Genomic DNA, 24,053 nt, shown 5'->3' with positions numbered 1-24,053 from the left:
GTTCTTGTCGGATTGAGTACATGGGTGTGCAATAAGCACTAGAAGTAGTCATGTCAGAAAAAGGTTAATTACCTTCCTCAAACCTCCACCAGAGTTAGATGAACAGCAGAGATTCGAACTCAGTTCTATTGGATTATGAGGTCTGAGCTCTAAACAAGTGGTGAAAAGCTCCACGGCCTCTCGGAAATTTTTTATAAAAATACAAAACTACACAAATGTAAAACGCGGCAAAGATACTAACAAGGCATTTGAGACTGACCACTAGCTTGGCCACTGGAATCATCTCCAGAGGCAGCAACTCATAAACAAACAACCGGAGTCGCCCTGCCTTAGCACAGAGCTGGCAGCGCCCGCGAGGCCACTTATCGCTGGCTCTGGCCTTGGCAACCTCCACCCCCGTCCTGGTCCTCTCAGCCTATCTCTGGAAACCACTCTTTTCACTCCGAATCTCAACTTGAAGTTTGGGGAAACTTGACGCAGCCAAAGCCCATCCTCTGCTCTGCACCTGGCAGGAGACTACTAATAGTCAGGGAAGATGGGCATCTTGTGGGTGGGGGTGAGAACGGTGTGTCCCTGACCTGCCCTGACATGCTAACCTGGATGCGCTGTTGTCTTGGCCTTCAGCGCCACGTATTTTCCCTCGACAGTAACTTGGCAAGCTTTTCATGTCACTCTGGTGTCGCTCAGATTATCAGCTACCCTTCAGAAAAAGAGCCCTGCGTTTCGATGGCTAAGGACCTCTGACAGGAAGAGGAGAGGTCCCGACTAGAGGAGGGGACAGCATTCATCTTTTGGCACTGGTGAGTCAGTTTGCGAAGTTGGCGGCAGCGAGACCCCGAGGCATCTGGGAGAGCCCGGGGTTCTGACTGCCCTACTCCGCTTTCGTTTCCTTCCCCCCACCCCTGGCTTCCCGGGTATTGGAAGCCAGCTGGGTCCCCGGGGTCGCAGGCCGCCCAGAGGTTCGAGCCGCGCGGCGGGGTGGGGCGGCGCGGGGCACCGCCTCCCTCCATACCTTCTCTCCCCGTGGAGCACATAGGAGCTGCGGAAGAAGCCCAGGAGCTCATTCTCGATGAGCGCGTTGTAGATAATCTTCAGATTGTAATTCCTCTGCGCGTCCAGTGTCCTATTCAGCACCACCACTAAGACCTGGGTTTGCGGGTAGAGGAAAAAACCGGCCACAGGGACAGCCCCGAACGCCCGGTCCTCGGCCAGCTGCACTTTCTCCACCGCCACTCGGGAAGCGTGCAGCACTACGTAGCGGGTGGCGTTCCGGCACGCGATCTCCACGTTGACCTCCCCGGAGAAGGTGAAGTTCTCCATGAAGGCGGTGAGCATCAGATTGTAGTGCAGCGGCTTCAGGTGGCCCGACAGGCGCAGCTGCGTCCACGGCTCCCACGGCTCCCGCTCCTCCTCCGACGGCGGCTGGGCCGACGGGGTCCCCGGACTGGCCACGCCACCCGCCTCGGGCTGCCAGGAGTCCCCGCCTGCGTGGTGGTTGCGCCGGGCCGATCCAGGGAGGCTCCCGTTGCCGCTGCGCTCCGGAAAGCCTGAGGGGCCACCGTCGGCGCCTGGCGTGGCACTCGCCCCGCACTCGTCGAAGCGCAGGCTGAGCAGCACGGCGAGCATTGTGACCGCGAGCAATGCCACGAGGGACACGGCGAAGGCCAGCACAAGCCGCTTGTGTACCGCGATGTGGCGCTCCGTGGTGCGGGGTCGCACTCCCACTGAGTCTGCCCACGGGTCGGAGAGCCCCCTGCCGCCAGCCCGAAGCGCGGCGTCGTCTTCCCCCATCGCGGCTGCGAAGGGTGAGCTGCTCTTCTCGGCCCCCTCCTCCTCCTCCTCCTCCTCTTTCTCCTTCTTCTTCTTCCTCTTCTTTTTCTTCTTCTTTTTCTTCTCCTCCTCTTGCTCCCCCAGCTCGCCGTCCAGGGCCATCACACCGCCTCCTCCTCCTCCCCCGCCCCCTCCGGCACCCCCCGCGGGCGGGCCACCCGGGCCACAGCCAGAGCAGGCATCGGAGAGCGCACGCGGGCCGAGGGCGTGCGACTGGGGATGCTGGCCCGGGTTTTTTTAAGACGGGTTCTGGCCACAAGCGACGGCAGCTTCCGCGACCCCCATCAGCCCCGCCTCACTCTGGACTCCGGGCTGTGAGCTCTGGGACTCGCCCAACTTGGAAAGCGTCTTGCTTGCCCAGCGCGCGCTACTTCTCGGGCGAGCACCCGGCGCCGGGGCACATGCTGCCCCCGCCCCTGCGCGCCTGCGGCTCCCGGCTCTCCCTCCTCTGCGCCGCGCTCTCGCCTCGCTTTCCGTGGGAGCCTTCCAACCGGTTCTCGGCTGGGGAGAAGGACGGGAGCGGTGGGAAGAACGAGGGTGTAGAGAGGGAAGTTAGGGCTTTCGCTTTCTCCCCCCACTCCAGCGGCGGCGTTCGGTCCTCTGGGTGGAATGTGCTCGCAGCAGCAGTGACGGCGGCCACAGCACGGGAGGCACCCGAGCCATACACCCTGCAGCTGGAGAGAAAAGGATGGCCGAGGTGGGAGAGACTAGAGTGAACCAGCAGGAGGAAGTCCCAGGGCCGCGAAGCTACGACGGAGATCCGTCCTGGAAAAGCCTTCTCCACCCTGGGCACTTTAAGCGGCGGTGGCGGCAAACGGCAGGAGGTTGCAGACCCGACAGCGAGCCTCCCTCATTCCAGTCTTGCTCTGCCCTCCGGAGATGACAAGTGAGAAAGAAGTGTCCGGCCGGGCCATCCCCTTCAGGTAGATGAAGCTCTGGGTTTGCTCCATATCCCTAGGGGGAGAGCCGAAGTGCGTATGTCCGAGCGCGTGTGCATGTGTGTGCGCGTGTGTGCCTGTGTGTATATACACAGGCTTCGGGTTTAGATTGCCAGGGCTACTCCAGCTGCATTGAGGGACTGAAACTCCCCGAGAAAGGCAAAGGAGAGGGAGCGCGCGAGGAGGCAGGAAAGGCGGGAGGGAGGGGAGCGGCTGAGCGGCAGAGGCAGGCACTGGGAGATTAGAGAGCTTTTCTCCGCTCTGTCACACCAGACACCCACAGCCACAGAGGGGGTTGCTGAGCCGCCTGCAAGAAGTACATTGTAAATCTTCAGCGCAACAAGCCCCGCAGTCACCCCTCTTCCTGACTCCTTAGCCCCACCGCGCTCCAGGGAGAGATCCTTGGAGCCTTTGGCTATTAACATAGAGAGCAAAAGAAGATCCTGCTAGGGAGATGTGGCTGTGTCTGATTTCACATCAAGCTCGCCAGAGGATTTGGAGGATTGTATGTAAATTGAAATAAATTCTCCAAAACCTGACTACATACATTACATTGCACTGTGCGATGTGTCCAGGTGTGCAGTACTAAAATAATGTTAGCAATGAAGCATTAAAATCCTCCGGAAGTAAAGGCCAAAGCAAGGTGATGTTTTCCCCATAGGATAATTCCCATCTTTAGATTGGGGAAACGATTAAAACACAATGCCTACAGTGTAACATTCAGGACCAAAACCCTGAGACTGAGAAAAGCTGGGCTTAATAGAACGGTGAACGAATACATTCCATGATTGGTCAGTTTTTCATTTCACCTAGCCATAATTACTTTCTTGCAGCTTTCCAGTGTTACCATGAACATTGTTTAAACTTTGTTAGGATAGTTATCAATAGACAGTTTGCTGACAGCAGGCAGCATCAAAATAGGTTCATAGCCCATTGGCTGGTTATGGACTCTTGTCTGAGTATACTGGAGTTTAAAATTATACTGCAGAGTATGTATAAGTATGTGGGATATCCAACCTTCAGAATTTGTGCGAAGAACTCTAATTGGAACAATATTCAGAAAACAGCCACCCCAAAGGTGACATCTAGGAAGCAGGAGTCTCCAGTGTTTAGTAAAACAAAGTGTGATTGGCTTCTGGGTTAATTAAAAAAGTGAATAATAGAAAGAAAATTAGGTAATTCCTTTTTACATGTTTCTTTCATGTCTTCAAATCTTGAAGGCATTTTACAAATCATGTCCATAGCTATTTTCTTACAAAAAGAACTGGTTAATGCTTCTGGCTTTGGAGTACTGAAAATAGACAATTAAAATATTGTGTTTGGCTTTAAAAGCATGACCAAAGAGAAGAGACCAATTACACATTAACCTTAGCTTGATAACCACTAAAAACACAGCCCTGCTCGAGGAAGCCCTTTTTCATTTATCCCCAGATGGGATACATGCTCAATGCCATGCATTCTAAATGTCCATTTGAATCATTTTTAAATGATGATGAAAATAAGTGCCAGGGTGGGATTTTTTAAGCATGTTGTATGTGGGCCGTTAGCAACAGACCAAGGGAAATGCCACATTCTGTTCAAGTTACTTTTTTCTGCTCTGTTTTTAAATGTCTGTACTCTTGCTGTCCATATGTATCTGGCTGTATGCATTTTAAGAGTTGAGGAGTTGGGGTTCATTGGTTTGTTTTCACAGAATCAGGAACTATAGTGCAAGCAAGTAAGAGGAGCCCTGCGATCCTCAGCAGGTCACCAGACTTCTCTGACTTTAGGGTTTTAAACTGGTAATTTAGTATTACTGATCCAATATCCACGGATTGAATACATTTGATTATCAGAGGCTTCTGGAATCATCCCGGGGAGTCTAAGACCCACTGCCTAAAGGAAGAGGTTACCCACTAAGGGATCTTTAAGACTTTCTGTTTCTAAAACATTAGTCAAGAAAAGATTCAAAGAAGGCTTTTTCTGTTTGTCTTTTTTTTTAAATGCGTACAAATTTGTGGGATACACGAGAAATTTTGTTACATGCACATAATATGTAGTGATCAAATCAGGGTATTTAAGGTGTCCATCACCTGAGTACAATACATTTTTGCAAGGTATAGTCACCCTACTGTGCTCTCAAACAGTGAACAGCTAGATTCCTTCTGTCTTGCTGTGTGTTTGTACCCTTTAACCCAGTTCTCTTCATCTTTCCCCTTTCCCTCACTCACGGTTCTCAGTCTGTTATCTCTTTCCTCTCTTTACCTCCATCTGTTCTTCTTTGTATTTCATTAATGTGTTTATGTACTTCTGAAAATTACTACAAGGAAAGTCTCAAATATTTCAGAATTAAATAATACATTTACCAATTAATAAAGTCTCTACTAACTGTGATTAAATTAGTAAATGGATTATTTTTTCAGACCCAAGTGGAGTGGACATAAGATTAATATAGAATGGACACAACTTACTAGCTCATGGATTCCCCTTAAATGTAACTTTGCATAATAAAACTTACTATCAAGATCAAGTAGGTAAATATTTCTTCCTTTCATATCAGTGTTACAAAGGTTTTCAGTGAGTTTTCTTTTTTTAATTTCTGAAAGTATATAGCACGCTTTCCCAAAGAAGCAAGCACTTTAGTAAAATAATTTTTAAATATTATTTTTTCTAGACAATGTTCATTCTACCTTCAAAGCAAAAGTGGGGGGGTGAAATTTCAGAGTTCACACCTCACAAAAATATTAAAGACATAGTTTACTAATATTCCTTTTTAAAGTTGCTTTCAGTGTTATAGGTCACTGGATTCAAGATAGGTTTGATTTTACCACTACTGGGGCCATGTGGTGCTGTAAACAAGGAAATTAAACTTCCCAAAGTACCTGATGTTTCTCTCAGAAACATGTTTATTTGTTAGGAGAATTTTATGATTACTTTATTTAGCTAATAAATATCACTAAAGTCATGATGTGGCCATATTTGATTCAGGGGCTTGTAAAAGTAAAAATTGTGTGAATATTTAATATACATGAGGCCAAACAGAAGTTGTTTTTAATAAAATCTACACCTTGGTCCTGAAATGATCAAAATGAACTATCTTCAGTGAATGTATTGGCTCCAGGGTCTTACTATTTGATTGTTTACAATTTAACTGCTTTTGTTGTTTCTTTTCACACTGGTTTGTATACAGAAGCACATAGTTAGGTGTTCTCGGGTACTCAGTCTCTTCACATGTGAGTAAAACCTCATGTCCAGAAACAGCTTGGCTCAGGAGAAAGAACTAGATCCTGATCACCTTCATCTTCCTCTATTGTCCTAACCCAGTACTTAATGGACTCAATTTCTCAATATGTTAGTGTAAAGGAGTTAGATTTGGGGGTATCTTTCAGCTCTGGACTTCTGTGAAAAATATACAGTACAGAAGCTAACATACTACCCTCTTTATGTTCTCAAGAAATATTTAATTAATCTTCTTCATGAGAAGCAAAAAATAATTCAGTTAAAAACTAAAACTTTAATGGGTAAATTTTATAAAAGCACACTGTAGTAGAAAAAGAACAGGAGGAAACAAACAAATCTTACTACTCTGGCAGTCAAAACTAGACTGATGTATCGTATGAGAGGGATATGTTTCTAAAGACCTCCCTCAACTGGAGACCAATATGAAAAAAGAATGGTGAAGTTTCTGTTTAGCAGCTGAAGTGGTGCCGCCATGTGGCAATAGCAAAACAGCAGTTTGAAATTTGAAACTGATCATTTGATGAAATTTTTAATTTGGAGAAATTAACATTACTGCAAAGTTTATTAATATTTTTATATTGCAGACTTTCAAAATTTTATAACATTTGACCCACTGATCTGTTGATGTTGTTGTGGGGTTTCATATAAGAACTACCCTTCCAGAGAGAACATTCCTCAAGATCTTGAAGATGAGGAAAGAATTATTTATAATCAGCTATAATTGAGATGGTGAAATTTCACGATTTCTGTAGTTTGTCCACAACAATTAACACCTTCATTTAACTGTTAGTTGTCTGACTTGTGTATTTAAAAGGATTAATCTAAATGGAATTTACATCTAAATTTGATTATATCTTTTTACCTCATAAAAACCTGTGAAACCATGAATTTGTTTTTATCTTTTTTCATTTTTTATTTTTACTTTTTATTATATATATTTTTTTAGAGATTAGGTCTCACTCTGTCGCCCAGGCTGGAGTGCAATGGTGTGATAAGAGTTCATTGAAGCCTCATACTTGAAGTTGTTTTTAATAGAAATATTTCCTAACCTATTAATATAATACTGTGTGTTTTTAGTCCCAGAAAAGTCTCATGATTATGTTTATACCAAGCTAGAACAAGCCTCACAGCATAAAATGGATATCTCTAGAGAGCAAATGTAAGGAAAAGAATGACCAAATAATTCAAGTGTCATTTCCAATTTTAGCATTACATGTTATATCCAAAGAGAGAATTAGTACCTCAGGAAAGTTATATCTTTATTTGAGGGGTTCTCATGCTAGGTTAAAACTCTTTAGCATTCACTCTAGGCTCTTTGGTTTATGACTTCTATAAGAAAGCTCTATAAAAAGTCAAAGTATAGATCATGGAAATGTTTACAATTTATTCATGAAACCTGCAAACATAATATAGACCAAAGTCTACAAACAATAGAAATTAATTTTCCAGAAATGTTTCCATTAAACTAGTTAATTTGTCTAGTCACTCAAGAAATGGAAATAGTGAATATACTCCTATAATTGTTACCATGAACTTAAATTGCTCAAATCCATGTTTCCAGATAAATATAGCAGGAAGAATTAATGAAAATAATAATAATAGCTAAGATTCTTCAAGGGCTTAACTTGTGCCAAGTATTTGTCTAAGCATTTTATGCTGTCTTATGTAATCATGAAAATCACCACCTTTAGGTCAATGCTATTATTTCCTCCACTTGAAAAATCAAGAAACTGAGGCTGAAAAAGATTAAATATCTTGGCCAGAGTCATTTAATTAGTAGATGGCAGAGTTGGAATTCAAAGCCACGCAGGTCATTTCATCACCTTTATACTTAACCTTTATGTCATACTACTTCCTGAAAGGTAAGCCAAATATAAACTATCCAATTGCATAATGAATACTTGCTACATAAATTATGAAGTCAGTGCCAGGCACTGTGCTAGGGATATAGCACTGAAGCAAACATGCCTGGTCTATACTCTCCTTGGAGAGGACAGTGCCTAGCACATGGTAAGTGCTACGTGTTTGTTAGGGAATGAATAGAGAATGAATAGAGAATAATCTAGTATGACCCTGAACAAAGAAATAATTATAATTTTGTAAGATAATGATAAAAAGAAAACCTGACAACATTATTACTCCTGGATTGAGAACTAAGTAATTGAAAGAGTTGACTATAGCTTATTTTCATACTGCAGAATAAGCAGTTTACATGCTTTAGGAATCTTACCTCTTCAATGCATCCAAAAATATATATTTAACCCAGGCTTATTTGACAGCGCAAATTTACATAATTTGAATGGTGCCTCACCTCTCAAACTATGAAAAATATCTGCTTCAAAGGCGCAATAGATAAATATTAATGTAAAGTCACATAAAGACATAAAATATCCTGCTTTATTTCATCCACATGTATCTTCTAGTCCATATATGTTTTTCTGTCTTCCAATCATTTATTCCCCATTCTTCCATTTAATAATAAAATATTGTTTATCACTTAAAAACTTCACTTACTACAGATAGATTCTGCTTAATACATAAATGTTTATCAATATAGCTGTTTAAATGAGGTAATTACAGTATTTTCTTGAATCTGAGTAACAAGTGATTATTATAAATGGGCTGATGAAGAGACATTGGAAGAAATATGGTGAAATTTTTCTTTTAGATAATGAAATATCGCTAGTATTGAGGTCATATCGCTGTACGTAAATTTTAAAAGCTAATTTTGAACTACAGTGTTTTCTTATTTTTAATGATATGTAACATAATATAAAATATATATAGTTTTGCCAAGTGAGGATTCTGGTCAAAGATACAGTCATGTTGACATGAGAAACACACCTTCTGTTAGAGACTAGATCATAATATGTGTATATATAACAAATATACAACAATAATTATAATTGTTTTATTTTAAAACCTCACTGAATTCCTACTTTCAAACTATGGAAAAAGATGTATTCTGATTTTTTTCTTCAGGTACTAGATCTGTACATAAATAATATATTTTCTTAATCGTGAACTGAAAAATAGCTCTTTTTTTCTGGGGGGGGGTGGGGTCCATGCCTTTTCCTTGCTTATATACAGAGATGTTTGCTAGAAAATTACCAGTTTCTTCCACCACATGACACTATAAGAATCCTCCATATCTCTTTAATTTCAGGGTTACACACCAAGACTACACCAACATACTATTTTTTCTCTCTCTGTACATGTTTTTCTGAGAGTATTGTCCCATTCACATCCCTATACAGGCTCAGAAGTTACTCTCCAAGTGCCTTGAAAGTTAGGTGAAAAATATACTTGGGGATCCAAGAATTATTCTTGAAGTTCAAACAATTAGACTTTGGCTAAAATGGCTTTTTCTTGATCATTAAAAAATTTATTTGTATACTATAATTACAAATATTAAAATCTAAATATGTTAGTATGCTTTGTATTATAAAGTTAAATATGTTGGGTCTTTTTTTTTTTACATTTGTATTAACAACATTAAGCACTGGGCACTATACAAAAGATAAAAGAGAAACAGTCAGAGTTTACAATCAAATAATAATCATGGAGTCTGTATCTAGAAAGAGAAATAACTTTCCCACAAAATAACTACACAAAAAATTCAATTATTAACTCTTGAAAATAACCAGCTGTTTGATTGAATGAAACTTTTGGCTCTAGAACAGTCTCTATTGAAAAAAAAAACAATGAACCTAAAGATAACTGTTTTGAGTTATCAGCATATTAAAATTTGGTATCATTTTATGAAATAGATTTAATTCTCATAATAGAATTGATTTAATATCTAACTTGCCTGTGATCTTCACTTTTGTCACTTTTCTCTTTAGTGCCACCTTGTGGGTCAGCCAGTAACAATACATATATAGGGTCTGGAGGGTTTTTTGGTTTTTAACTCAGCTTGTATTAAAGCTAGACTTACAAAGAAATGTGATAATTCACATATGAGGCAATTTTGTTTGTTTTCTCAGAGAAGCAACCACTTCACAAGAAGATTCTGAAGTTGGCCATTTTTGATCCCAGAACAGTTTCTCATAGATTAGAAATATTGGAGTCTACACAAAAATCGATATTCATTTACAAGATCATCACTAAACTTATCTTGCATAACGTAAGTGGCAAGCTCTGACTTGTGATTTTTTCATAAGAAAAATGTTTTTTAACTTAGTATCATTTCTACAACAATGTCCCATGATAATTGATTCTAGGTGATTTGAAACACTGCTTAGTCCTGTTTTAGAAAAAGCTCCCATATCTGATTTAGTCTCATATGCAGCTTACTTCTAACATCAGATTGAATTTGCATTGAGTTACCTTACTCGGTTTATTTTTTAATTATGTTGCAGTTACAAGGGAATAAGGAAAAGTCAGTATAGTGCGTTGAAATGTCTTTTTTAATTGAGACACACAAGAAATGTGTTATAGGTTCCCAAACATTCTTCATGTATTAGAGATGTTATAATAATCTTTTGAATAGCCAAGTGAAAAGGAATGGTTTCACCTGAACATGTTAGAATTTATTCCTACATTTTTTGTGTGTTGTGGTGGAGAAATAAATTTTTAAATCGCATTTATGGAGTCATTTCAGAACAAGTAGAAATCATGTAATCTGGTCACTTTGAATGTGTGTTTGTATCTGAACTCCTCCTGCCCTATTAAGAGTGGAAGGTTGTACTATATGTTACTCAAAAAGTAATTTTCCCCAGATATGCAATAAGACCTCAGATTTGACCTATAACCTGAATGTCATAAGCTATCCATTAGCTATGCTGGAAGCACACCACCAACAACAAAAAAGTTTTAAGTATTTTTATAGGCTTGCTAAAATCTGATTACAGAACCAAGGCAGTCAAATACCATGAGTAAGACTGCAGAAACCCTAGAATTCAACTCCCTAGTTATTCTTAATGAGTGAATCCTGTGCTTTGTGTCTAAAAGCAATGTATTGCACTTTCCAATTCAGGAAATGCATTTTAATTGCTATACCCATTGATACATCAATCTGTCCATGACATTCTGACATATATCCAGTTTCCTATGGATTCGGTATAGGAGCAAATTAAAAGATGCACTAGAATGGTAACATTTAATCTATAATCCTCCATTTAACCTTTATGTGACTGTCACTGAAGAAGTCCTGTTTTTAGAGTTGAACCAAAAAACAAACAAAACAAAACAAAACAAAACAAAACATGCACACACACTAGAGAAAGGGCTTTTTTTTTTTAACCTGTGGACCATGAAAATGTTTTGAACATTCCCCGACCCCCGTGCTTCAACTTTAGCTTGATAGTGAGAGTATGTCTTCCTTCAGTTTAAGTTGAACAAACTTCTGCATAAGACCCTCCAGAAAACCTCTGAACACATACAGTTTTGGGGGCAATGGGGACTGAACTATGTACAAATAGGTGATACTTCAGCACACAATTCCTGGGATAAATTTTATCCTCTTCTCATTTTTATTTTTGTGAACTATATGGGGTTTTTTAAACAAGTTACAAGAAGCAAAACACATTTTACCTTTACTCTGTTACATATTTCAAATTAAGCAGATCCTAATTAATTGGGTTACATTATATAACAATAGCCTTTTTAATATCAAATGGTTTTTATGATCTGTCTTCAATTTTTCTTAAAATGAGACTGCACTAAAGATTTTCTTGACATTTCTGAGAATTTCATTTTCAGTTTCAAAAAATTATTTATTCCTTTAATCTTTCAATATGGAAAAGTAATGAATATTGATTCATTTTTAGAAGCGCTAACATCCAAGTAGGTAAACTTCATGAGTGATGGCTATTAATGTTCTCTTTCATCTTCTAGACAGAAAATCAAAGCTATTTAAAGTAAAGGATTTGTTTCAAATCAATGTATGTCCACAAGTTAACATTAATGTTTACAACACTTTCTGTGATAATTGTGTCTTATTTGGGTGTATATATGTCTTTATATCTATCTGTAAAGATATAGTTGCAAGTAGATGAGAGACGAATGTTCATGTTTCTATATGGTCTGAATAAAAGTGTTATCACTATGCTAACCTGCAGTGTTATAAAATGCACCAATGGCTCTTTGTGCCACTCCTTCATTTTCAGTGGTTACCAAGATAGTCAAATTAAACTGCTGATGTGATAATCATCCAAACATTTAAACACTATGATTATAGAATTTTTTTATTTTTATGAGATTTACCTATAGTAGCTTTCTGTTTAATGTTCAATGTTCTATAGCAGTTTCCTTTTAAATGTTCAGAGCAGGAGCTATACCCTCTAGGATGTGCAAATAATCAAGTCTTAGCAACCTTATAAAATATAATCCACATTATGAATCAAACAGAATGAGCCTTCAGATCTGATTGCCTAAGGCTCAAAATGTTAATGCTCCTGAAACGCCTTGTACATATTAGCTAGTTGAAATTGCTTTAAAACAAGAGAACGAATTGTAGTCTTGACCTCAGTCTCATTTCACCAGCCTTTGCCTGCTACTGCCAACCTGAGAGGGGAGCTTCTGCTCTGCAGATGGATGGACAGCTGCTGATCTTCACCTCCTGTCTGTTCCCACAATTCTAAAAGAATTAGGCCTGAGGAACTTAATCTTCTGGTGTTCCATTGTGAACTGACTTTATTAAATTTTTTCCAAAGTTCAGTGTTCTTCAGTTCTTTCTCAGAGTACAAATTGAAGAGACACAGAGCCAGTTCCAAATGAACTGAAATTGTTTTGTAAAAAATTAATTCAAACAATAATGCCATGGAAAAGCACTTTGAATTTTTCAATTCCCAGGCTATTGATTCTAAAAAAGAAACAATTCTAAATTATCCACATGTTCTCATTTATTAGTCTAGAGCTCTTGCCCAAAGAATTATTTGCCAAGGTAATATATAGAACATCAGGATGATTTACTTGCTTTTCTAATACCATTTTGCCCACAAACTCTATGGAACTGAAAGCATGTCAGCAGCAAAAGAAGGTCCACTAGCAGCTATAAAAGAGAGCTCACTAATGAACAATAAATATCTAAAAGTAAAGGGGAAGGAGCCAAATTCCATTTTCAAAAGCCAAAATTCTGCAGTAGGTAAATATCACAGATACCATTGCTTATTATTTATAATCACTAAGAGTAATCTATCATTTCTTTAAATCCTCAAAATAGGTCTCTGCCAGCCACATTAACTGCCTGCAGAAAAGTTTGTTATGACTGCCTGGTTTTGTAAAGTCCAGACAGCTTTACACTAAGCTGAATAACGTTCATTTACTCAAAAGCTAGTCTAAAATTGTAGAGTTAATGAACACTAAACCAAAGTTAGTGCTTTAACTGAAAGATAATTTTCTGTACCCTTTGGAGTCCAGTCCAGTACCATCAAGATCTGGGAAAATACAACTGGTAAGCACTTTGACTTTTTCTCAGAAAATCATTATCTACTTCCTTCATACTTACTTAACATCTCAAGAAAAGGAAAGAAAGGGGGGAAATATCTAAAATTTTAATCTAAATCTTTCTTAAACTGTGCATTTCAAATACATAAAATACTGTGATAAAGGGTGTTAAAAGTAGTATCTAGAAATGGCTTCCAACTCTATAACTTGGTGTAAGCCTTGTGGAAAGTAATTTACCAACGACTGTCAAAATTCACAAATCTAAAGACTGTAGCAAGATTCTTGAGATACCTTGTAAACTATTGGCATGATTCCTTTCTACTACAATGAAAGTTTCTTCAGGGCAGGAAACACATGTATTCATTTCTGTATCCACAGAGCAAGCAAAGATTCTGGGACATACTGTCCTTCATATGTGTATTTCGAATGAACGAAGGCTCCATTTGGTAGTATTTGTCTCAGCTTCTTGGCCCTTACTACTCCCTTCTTTCGTTTAAAGCTTATGTCCTCTTCCCTGCCCAGCACTCTTTTTGGCTGTATGCCTGATAAGGGTGCTCTTCAGCTTGGCCTCCTTTGACTCTATTCCTCCCCTGTTCTACTTTTAGAGTCTCAATAAACTCTTGTTTCTTATAGTGGAAAAATGCATTTATTAACCAAGACTGGGCATTAAATTTGCCCATTGCTGCTCAGGCATTGTTGCTCCCGTGTCCAGTTGCTCCCAGTGAGCCACTCTACTGGAGTTGGTCCCACAGTCAAGACCCTACTTTTCCCTAGCTCTAGCCTAGAAACTTGTCACCAGAGCATTAATCTACATTTTAGAGAGGATTACCTACCAAAAAAAACTATCATTTTTCCTGAATAAGTAATATGTTCTAGAATCAGTGTGTGATCCTCTCAGCTTCCTTTTTGGAAACCAAATGATGGTTCTCCTGGAGAAAGAATTTGAGTAGATGTTGAAACAATTTAGGCTATACAATAGAGTCCTACTTGATAGAAGAGTTAGATTTTGAAATCAGCATATAAGGTAAGAAGCACCTAATGTCAAATTTGCACTTGAAAAAAATTCCTAAACTGTGCACACATTGCAGTAAACCATGATTTTGTGGATCCCTTCCTATACAGCAACGTGCATATATAGAGTGCATAGAAAGTATGTGCCATCTTACAATATTTTCAGTATTTTAATTAAGTTGAATTTGAATAAATAAAATACTCACATGCTATAACTCTGCTGTTATAAGAACACTGTTACCAATTCACTACTATGTTTACATGATGCCTAAATAGCCAGCCAATGCAGAAAGGTCAGTTAGAAAATGAGGCCAGTGCTTGCCTCTCTTTCTTTCCATTGAAAGGGTGTTGGTGAGTGTCAGGGTCCACACAAAGCGGGAGCTGGAGTGGGCATGAAGGCAGTTTGATGGGAGTCAGGGTCTATAGAGGGAGGGCTGCTGAGCAGGGCAGAGGCCTGGTAGAATCAGATGCTTGGCTCCACACAGGGAGTCCACTTCCCTAATGCTGGAGAAGGTACAAACATGGAAAGAGGAAAAGTTAAGATGAATGATGTGTTATTAGATTGGAATTGGAAGAGTGGATATATAAATATATATGACATGTAAATAAACATGGATTTAAGGGTGTGTCTGTATGTATCCATTGAAGGGACCTGGGAGCAACAATGCCTGAGCAGCAATGAGCAAATTTAATGCCCAGTCTTGATTTCTAAATGCTTTCCACTATAAGAAACAAGAGTTTATTGAGACTCTAAAAGCAGAACAGGGGAAGAATAAGGAGCTTTGAACATGTCGGGCCAGAAGGTAAGAAAGTTCTCAGAAAAACAATGAGAACATGACCAAAGGATCCAGGAGCCACCTTGAAGGAGCTCCTACTGACCAAATCTGGAACAACTTAAGCATAAAAATAAGTGATGAGAGTAGTGGATTATATTCCACTGCATAAAGAGGAACCCATGAATCCACAATTATATAATAAGTAAATAGATAAATGGGAAGAAAATAAATGGGTAAGAGATTGGGTAAGAGATTATTTCTTAAATTAGAATGCCAAGTAATAAATGCAAAAGGAATTCAAGCAAGACATCAATAAATGCTAAAATTAGTGGATGAAAGTGAGATGAGAAGCAGAATTTTACAGAGTTTCAAAGTATCTTTCTACAAAATGTTTAATTACAAAGGGAGAAAAAAAGTTAACATTATAGTGGAGAAACCTAACAGACACTATCTGATGAAGTGATCAAAGTTAACACTCCCAGTAATTGGAAAAATCAGTAACATATGTCACCTAATCAAATGCAATGAGAAAAACACAACATCACTTCTCTAAAATTTATAACCTGGTTATAATCAAGAGGAAACATCGGACAACAGAAATTTGGAGAACTTCTATTGAATAACTGACCTTCGAAAATGTCAAGGCCATGAAAGTCAAGTAGAGATTGCAGAACTCATTCAGACTAAAAGAAGATAGAGAGACATGGCAGACAATGGAGTGTAACGTCTTCTCCTGAACTGGACCTTTTTACTATAAAGACATGAGAACAACTGGCAAAACTTGAATCGGGTCTCTGGGAGAAGTATATTCAGGAGTCCACCATACTGTTCATGCAAATTTATTAAATTCATTCATGTAAATTTTCTGTAAGTTTGAAAATGAAAAAATAAAACAAAACCAACTTTATTAATTCTTTTTTTAGGCTCTCACTGTGCAGCTCTAAAGTTATATAAGCCAAGACATTAATGGGAAATTAATGACAGCATCAATAAAATGGAAAAGAAGATGAATTAATTACGTAACGTCAACCAACCAGTTTTTTCAAAACAGGTTTTACTGTTTGGGGTTTGTCTACTCTGTTGGCATCCTGTAGGCACCAGCTTTGCCTATTCACATTTTCCCTTCACGTAGCTTGTGTACCCATTTTAAACACAGCAAAAGATACTTTGAGAATACCTTCTGCACTACTTTTATCTTTTATTTTCTTTCCTTTTCTTCTTACCTTCCTTCCTACTCCCCTTTATTTTTGGAAGCTGCATTCACCCTACTGGAAGAACCTATTCTGAACATAAAGTAATTTGCCTCATCCTGCTTATCCCCATGACAAATAGGTTAAGTAGCATCTGGTGAGACAAGAGAAAAGAGTAACTACATATTTACCCTTCTGCACCCTCATCTTCTACCCAGCTGTCTGTTCTTCCTTTTCCTCTTCATCACTATTTTCCCCTTCTTTGGACCAACAATTTAAACTGTTCTTAAAATTTATTAAATAGAAGTGGACCTCCAGCAATTTTTCTTCCTCCTATAATCTAAAGTATTCAAACTCCTCACTTGAAACATGAAAGAAAATCAGGATGTAAACGTTCCCCTTTTTAAACTTTTTTATTTTCTAAACCATCTTCCTCTGCGTTAAGTCAATCTGCCACTCTAAACAGCACTTGTCAGGAATGTGTGAAGTTATTAAAAGAGAAGGAACTTTAGAAGATCTAAATTCAAATTACCTTGACGACCATTCTTTAGTAATAAAAGGGGAGATAGAAGATAGAAACCACCAGATTTTCTAAAATCTCCAGCAATATTCATCCATCTAAAGCATCTGAGAAACAATGACCCAAGTTATATTGGGAGAGATATTTTAGCTCTCTTGCCTGAATCTAACTCACAGAAACTGGGGAAATATCAAAAATCACTTATTCTAAATGTTTCGGTCAAGAAGTGTTTTGGATTTCAGATTTTGGAATATTTGCATATACATAGTGAGATATCTTAGGGGTGGGACCCAAGTCTAAACACAAAATTCATTTATGTTTTATATGCCCTTTAAACACCATAGCCTGAAGTTAATTTAATATAATATTTTTAATAGTTTTGTGCATGAAGCAAAGTTTTGACTGTTTGACTGTAACCCATTACCTAAAGTCAGGTGTGGAATTTTCCACTTGTTACCTGGAGTGCATCATGTTGGCATTGAAATAGTTTTGGATTTTGGAGCATCGGATTTCAGATTTTTGGATTAAGGATGTTCAACCTGTATTAGATAGCCTGGTGCTTTTCTCCTCATAATCACTCCAATAATTATGAAAGGATAATCATAAAGATGACAACAATTACAACAAAGATGATAAAAAAAATTAAGCCACTTGGCAGCACTATTTGTGGCCTCATGAAAATGACTCCCAATGTCATAATTCCCTCTGAGATCCCCACAATAAAAAACTATTGGAACTAGAACTGCATACCACAGTTGTTGGTCATTTCACATGGTGCCATGTTCAGGCATAGCTGGTATGAGTGCTATTTGCTTTCATCCAGGGGAGCCATTCTCAGTAAGCTTCATCTCTGTGCTGATGAGAGCCTGGGTCTGTTCTTCTGGCTCAGGATCTTCACATCTATCAAAGGACTGCAGCTCTCCTTAGATATTCTGTGTACCACAGGAAGGGGCTGTACCAATTTACAGCAATCTCTTTTCAACATGGTAACTAATGCAAGTATTAGACCACAAGGCTTCTCTTTGGAAACTTGTCCAAAGGTTGTCATCTCTGCTATTCATTCATTCATTTAGTCAACAAATATTTATTAAGCAACAAATGTGTGCAAGGTACTGTTCTTGGCATAGTGAACAAAACAGATTAAAATTCCTGATCTTGTGGAACTTGCATTCTAATAAGGGAGACAGACAAATTTTTTTAAAATGAAGTAAAATAGATAGGGCGATAGGGAGTGCTGGGCACAGGAAGAAAGGGTTACAATACTAAATATGATAGTTAGGGAAGCCCTCAAATTTGAACAAGGATCTGTAGGAAGTGAAGTATGTTGATATCTGGGGAAGAGGGAACAACAAAAGCAAAGGAATTGATACAGGAATGTTGCTGGTGTCTGAGATATGGCAAGCAGATCTGGGTGGCCAGAGAGGAGTAAAGTAGGAAAAAAGGAAAAGTAGGTGGGGTTGGAAAAATAATGGGGAGCCAAGATTGGGTAAGGTTTTGTAGGCTATTGTAAGTACTTAGACTTCTACTAAGTGATGGAAAGCAACTGATAAAAGTTGACTTTCAATTGGAAACAGCCATGAAAGTTGACGGATGGTCAACTTTTGACCTGCGGAATGACATGACCTATTGTAGGTTTTAGAAAAGTCCTTCCGGTAGATTTAATGAACATTCACTGAAAGACAAAAAAGGGGGTAATTGAAATAATCCATGCAAGACATGATTGTAGCTTGGATAAGGATGGTAGTAGAGGGGTGGTGAGAAGTGATAAGAGTTTTGCTGAAGGATTATACATGGGGTGTAGGTAAGAAACCTCAAGGTTGATACCAGGATGTTTGATCTGAGCAGCTAGATGGATGAAGTTGACATTTATCGCAGGACAGTTCCCTGAATGGCCCTGGACCCACCCAGTTCTCCCCCTTTCTTGTTTATAGTTACCAAGAATAACTGTAGAATGTGCTGGGAATGCAATGTCCTGAGATAAGGAAGAACTGCCTGAAACAGCCTGGATGTTATTCCTGTACTTCCTAGGGAATGTAACATCTCAAGTTAAAGAGGAACTGCCCGGAACAGCCCGGGGATTGTTCCTCTCTCCTGAGAAGGAAGATTACCTCCAAAGCTCATCCATTGAGTCACACTGCCCCTATGGTGGAGGGCGGGCTGCCTTTCCAGGTTCCTCAGCTGTGGTGCAACTGAAGCAGGCACAATCAAGACTCCATCTGCTCTAGGCAGCTTTCTCGAACCTTGGGGAACCTACTCACAATGGATCACAGGCTTCTTTTGTTTTGTTTCTTGCTGCCTATCTGTAAGTAATTAACTTGCTTCATGTAACGTGTTGCATATGAGTGTGTTCTGTCTCATAGACTCAGGGAATTGGTAACACTGCAGCCGAGGACACAGTGGACAGAAGTGTTCATACTCCTTTTCCTTGTGGTTGACACAGTGATGATGATCTCTTCTGTCCTCCACAGACTGGAAGTCCTCTCTTGGGATTGGTTATTGGTGAAACCACTTCGCAATTTATTAAGATGGCAAAAGCTTAGGGAGGGGCAGATTTGAGGGGAAGATCAAGATTTTTCTGTCAGTATTGCAAATAGTCAAGAATATGTGGTCCAAGAAGTGATCATTATCTTTGGCATTGTGCAAGTCATTAGTGACCTTCACATGAACAGTCTCAGTGGAGTGTTGGAGGAAAAAGCCTAACTGAAGAAGGTTCAAGAGTGAATGGAAAAAGAGCAGTAGTATGTGGAGAGTACAGACAAGTATTTCCAGGGGCCTTTCTTTAAAGAGTGGTAGAGAATGGGACATCATTTTTGGATGGGGGAAGAGTTATTTATAGCATGTTTATATGCTAATGGAAGTGATTTACTCATGGGGAAAATCTTGATGATGCAAGAAAGAAAGGGATTTGTTGGAATCTTGTCCTATAATGGGTGAGAGGGGATGGGTTCTAGAAGAAAAGGCGTGGGTCTTTGTTTGAGGTCAGGCAATTCATCTGTAGGAACCAGTAGGAAGATTGTTAAGTGGGTACCTGTGGTAGTGGATGTTTGTGAACATTCTTTTCTTTTCCATTGTTTCTATTTTCTCAATAAAGTGGGAAGCAAAAATCAGCTGAGTGAAGATGAGGAAGAAGGTGTTAAAGGTTTGAAGAAAAAAGGAAAAGGATATACTAATCTAAGAGGACAAGTAAATAGAACATAGATAATGAAAATGCTGGCCCTTAGGATTGTTGGGCCTAAATGCTCATATTATATTGGTAGTCACAAATTTGAACTTTCTCTAGAACCAATTTTTGCATGTGTGTGCAGGCCTGGAGTAGTTGGAGAGTTGGATTTAATAGAATTGAGGGTCAAGCAACTACAACCAGGGAAGAGTAGGACAAGGGAGATAAAGGATATTGGCAGGGGAGCAATTATAAACATGGACCATGATCAAAACTGGATAGGAAGGAAAATAGGGATAAGAGGGGTGGAAGGTTAAAAATAGTGAAAATGAGATAGAATGAATAGGTTGTAGGTCCCTGTAAAGTTGAAGAAGTATTATTATGCAGTACTCGTTATTGAAATGAGGTCACTATGCTTAAGGCACAGTGAATCCTAGAAAATAGTGGTTTTGTTTCTCATTAGGCAATACATTCCTCTTTGCTCCAGAATGCAACATACATGTATCCTTTTCTGTACTATTTTTTATTAAGAATTCATACTTAATTCCACTGACTGCCACTCAATTTTAATGTACAGTAGGGAATTCCTGTACTATGTATTATGAATCCATTCCTTTGAATTTCATTTATAATACTTCATGACTGACACCTGGCTTTCCACCAAGACTCAATTTTCATAGCAGGCCTCATCATCATAAGCCCCCAAATTAACAGGATGAAGAGGAAGAATTGGCAGGCTAAAGAAGATGATTATATCAATTAATGCAGAAAAAGCATTTGATAAAATCCAATATTCGTTTGTAATTAAAAACTCTCAGCAAGTTAGGAATAGATAGGAATTACTTCAACTTAATGAAGAGTGTCTTTAAAAACCTTGAGTATTTTCATCAATTATAACAAATGTACCACTCTGGTGGTGAATGTTGCTAAGGAGGGAAGCTATACATGTGTGGGGAAAGGAGATGTGTGAGCAATTTCTGTACCTTCTACTCAATCTTCTGTGAGCCTAAAATTGCTGTAAAAAATAAAGTTCATTTTTTTAAAAACCTACAGCTGTCATTCTTAATGCTGAAAGACAGAATGCTTTTCTCTAAGATAGGGAACAAGGCAAAGATTCAGTTCTCACCACTCCTATTCAACACAGCACTACAAGTTCTAGCCACTGAAATGGGGGTTGGGGGGAAGCAGAAGAAGAAAAGAAATAAAAAGTATACAGTTTCAAAAGGAAGAATTAAAATAGGCCCTGTGTGCAGATGACATGATTGTCTATTTAGTAAACCCATGGATTATACAAAAATAAAATTCCGAGAACTTAAAAAGTGATTTCAGCAAGATCACAGGATATAAGATCGAGATGAAAACCAATGTCATTTCTATATACAGTAAGTCCTCTCTCTTAATATCATCAATAGGTTCTTGGAAACTGACTTTAAGCAAAGCAACATAAAACTAAACCCAATTTTTCATCATCAAAGTTATAACAAAATGATGTTGAACAAAACTACATTATTTCAAGACCTGCCATACATCATGTCACTTAAAATTACAGTTTCTAAGAACCTACCAATGGCATTATGTGAGAATTACTGTAGTAACAATAAACATATGAAAACCAAAATTAAAACACATTTACAATCAACCCAAGGAAAATGAAATATTGAGGTATAAACTTGGCAAAAAAAATGTATACTATCTGATGCTGAAAATTGCAAATGCTGATGAAAGAAATCAATGATGACAAATAAACAGAGAGACATACTATAGTCACAAATTGGAAGACTCAACATTGTAAAAATGTCAGTTTGCCTCAAAGTAATCTGTAGGTATAAGACAATTCTTATCAAAATTCAGGGAAGTTTTTGTAGGTATTGGCTAGCCTATTCTAAAATTTATATGAAAAGCACAAACCTTAGAATATCTAAGATAATCTGAAAAGAAGAATAAAGTGAGAGGAATCGCTCTACCTGATATTAAGCTTTATAATACAGTAACAGTACTCAAGACTGTGTGATATTTGCCAAGGCATGGACTCAGATCAATGGAACAGAAGAGAAAACACAGGAATAGACCCATATAAACATTTCCAACTGATTGTTTTCCAATCGATTTGTGACAAAAGTGCAGAAGTAATTCAGTGAAGGAAGGATAGCCTTGCAACAAGTTGTGCTGAAGCAGTGAGCACCCATAGGCAAAAAGAAAAAGAGAACATCAACCTTAACCTCACATCTTATACAAAAATTAATCCAAAATTGATAATAGACTTAAATGTAAAATATAAAACATTTCACAAAAATAGAAGAAAGTCTTCAGGATCTAGGACTAGGCAAATAATTCTTAAATGATATCAAAAGCATAATTCATAAAGGGAAAAGTTGATAAATTAGACCTCATTAAAATTAAAAACTTCTGTTCTGGAAAATGCGCTGTTAAGAGGATAAAAAATATAAGCTACAGACTGAAAGAAAATATTTGCAAGCCACATAACTGACAAAGGACTAGTATCTAGAATATATAAAGAATTTTCAATGCTCAGTTGTAAAAACAAAATAATTCAACCAGAAAATTGATATGAGCAAACATGTCACTGAAGAGGATGTACAGATGGCAAAAATGCATGTAAAAAGATTTCAACTTCATAAACCATTAGGGAAATGTGAATTACGCAACCAATCAGAATGGTTAAAATGTTTAAAAAACAGTAACACCACCAAATATTGGCAAGGATATAAAGGAATCGAATCACTCATGCATTGTTAGTAAAAAATGTAAAGAGGTACAGCCACACTGGGAAACCTTTTCATGGTTTTCTAAAAACTAAGCATGGAGTTACCATACATCCCAGCAGTTCTACTCATCAGCATTTATCCCAGAGAAATAAAAATTTATGTTTACACTAAAACCTATATATGAATGTTCATAATAGCATTTTTCATAGTAGCCAAAAATTGGAACCGTCTCAGATGTCCTACCATGGGTGAATGGTTTAACAAACTATGGTGCATCTATATCTACCATGAAGTAGAACTCAGCAATAAAAAGGAATGAACTATTCATACACCTTATAACTTGGATGCATCTCCAGGTAATTGTGCTGAATGAAAAAAAAAAAAAAAAAAAGCCCCAATTCCAAAAGGTTATATACTCTATGATTCTACTTCTGCAATGTTTATTAAATGATAAAATTACAGACGTGGGAAAATGATTAGTGGTTTCCAGGGGGTATATACAGTAAGGGTGAGAGGGCCGGAAGAGTGCAGTTTTATAAGGGCAACATAAGGGACCCTTATGGTGATGGGACTGTTCTGTATCTTGACTCTGTTGGTAGTCACATGAATCTACACATGATAAAATTGCATAGAATTAAACATATATACACACTCAAATGAATGCATGTAAAACCGGTAAAATCTGAATAAGGTAAATGGATCATAATCAATGTCAATTTTCCATTTGTGATATTATACTATAGTTATGCAAGATGATGTTAGCATTGGGAGAAACTGGGTGATGGATATAAAGAATCTTTCTGTATTATTTCTTGTAATTGCATATGTATCTCAATGGTCTCAAAATAAAAAGTTAAATAAATAAGAGAGACCAAAAAGTGGCTTTCCAGTGGAGAACTGAGATAATCTGAGCATCTTATGCTCTAAATAGAGAAAGTATGCAATAAAAATAAAAAATATATATATCTGTAAGTTATATTGAAAGTTACACACCATTTTGGGGAAAAGTCAAGTAAAAACAGCAGTATACACTATTAGCTTTAACATTAGGCTTTGAGACTATCTCTGGCCTTTTCTCTGGCCAAAGGGAAAGAAATCCTCAGATCTACTCTGAAGCCTTTCTTAGACTGAGAAGCCTCTGATAGCATTTCAAAGCAGCTTAGTGCCAAACATTCTTTGAGCATCCAGTAAGAGTCTGTTTGCAACTTAATAGAAAGATTTTTTAAGTTGCCTTTTGACTATACACAATGAGTTCTCTCTTTTTATCTGGTTCCTGATTACTCTCTGACCTTTA

General features: G+C 38.5%; 1 protein-coding gene and 1 long non-coding RNA gene across 3 annotated transcripts in view; one reads left to right on the top strand and one right to left on the bottom strand.

Moving 5' to 3' along the window:
- TRHDE (thyrotropin releasing hormone degrading enzyme) overlaps nucleotides 1–2,420 on the bottom strand; it is a 397,296-nt gene extending 394,876 nt beyond the window's left edge. Inside the window, exon 1 of the mRNA XM_019039267.4 lies at nucleotides 1,013–2,420. Coding sequence (XP_018894812.3) covers nucleotides 1,013–1,932 — 920 coding nt within the window. The 5' untranslated portion in view covers nucleotides 1,933–2,420. The remainder of the gene's footprint in view (nucleotides 1–1,012) is intronic.
- On the top strand, nucleotides 1,665–23,430 carry LOC129526006 (uncharacterized). 2 transcript variants are annotated; one of them, XR_008670571.2, is made up of 4 exons: nucleotides 1,665–1,805; nucleotides 2,414–2,753; nucleotides 9,974–10,113; nucleotides 18,805–23,430. It is a non-coding gene; the product is annotated as an uncharacterized lncRNA (long non-coding RNA). The 2 variants fall into 2 exon arrangements; XR_010129366.1 differs by lacking the exon at nucleotides 18,805–23,430 and having other exon boundaries at nucleotides 2,414–12,063.
- Nucleotides 23,431–24,053: the final 623 nt, after the last annotated feature.

Source organism: Gorilla gorilla, chromosome 10 (assembly GCF_029281585.2).
Source record: "Gorilla gorilla gorilla isolate KB3781 chromosome 10, NHGRI_mGorGor1-v2.1_pri, whole genome shotgun sequence".
Lineage (NCBI taxonomy): Eukaryota > Metazoa > Chordata > Mammalia > Primates > Hominidae > Gorilla > Gorilla gorilla.
This window is presented reverse-complemented; position numbering and strand designations above follow the sequence as displayed.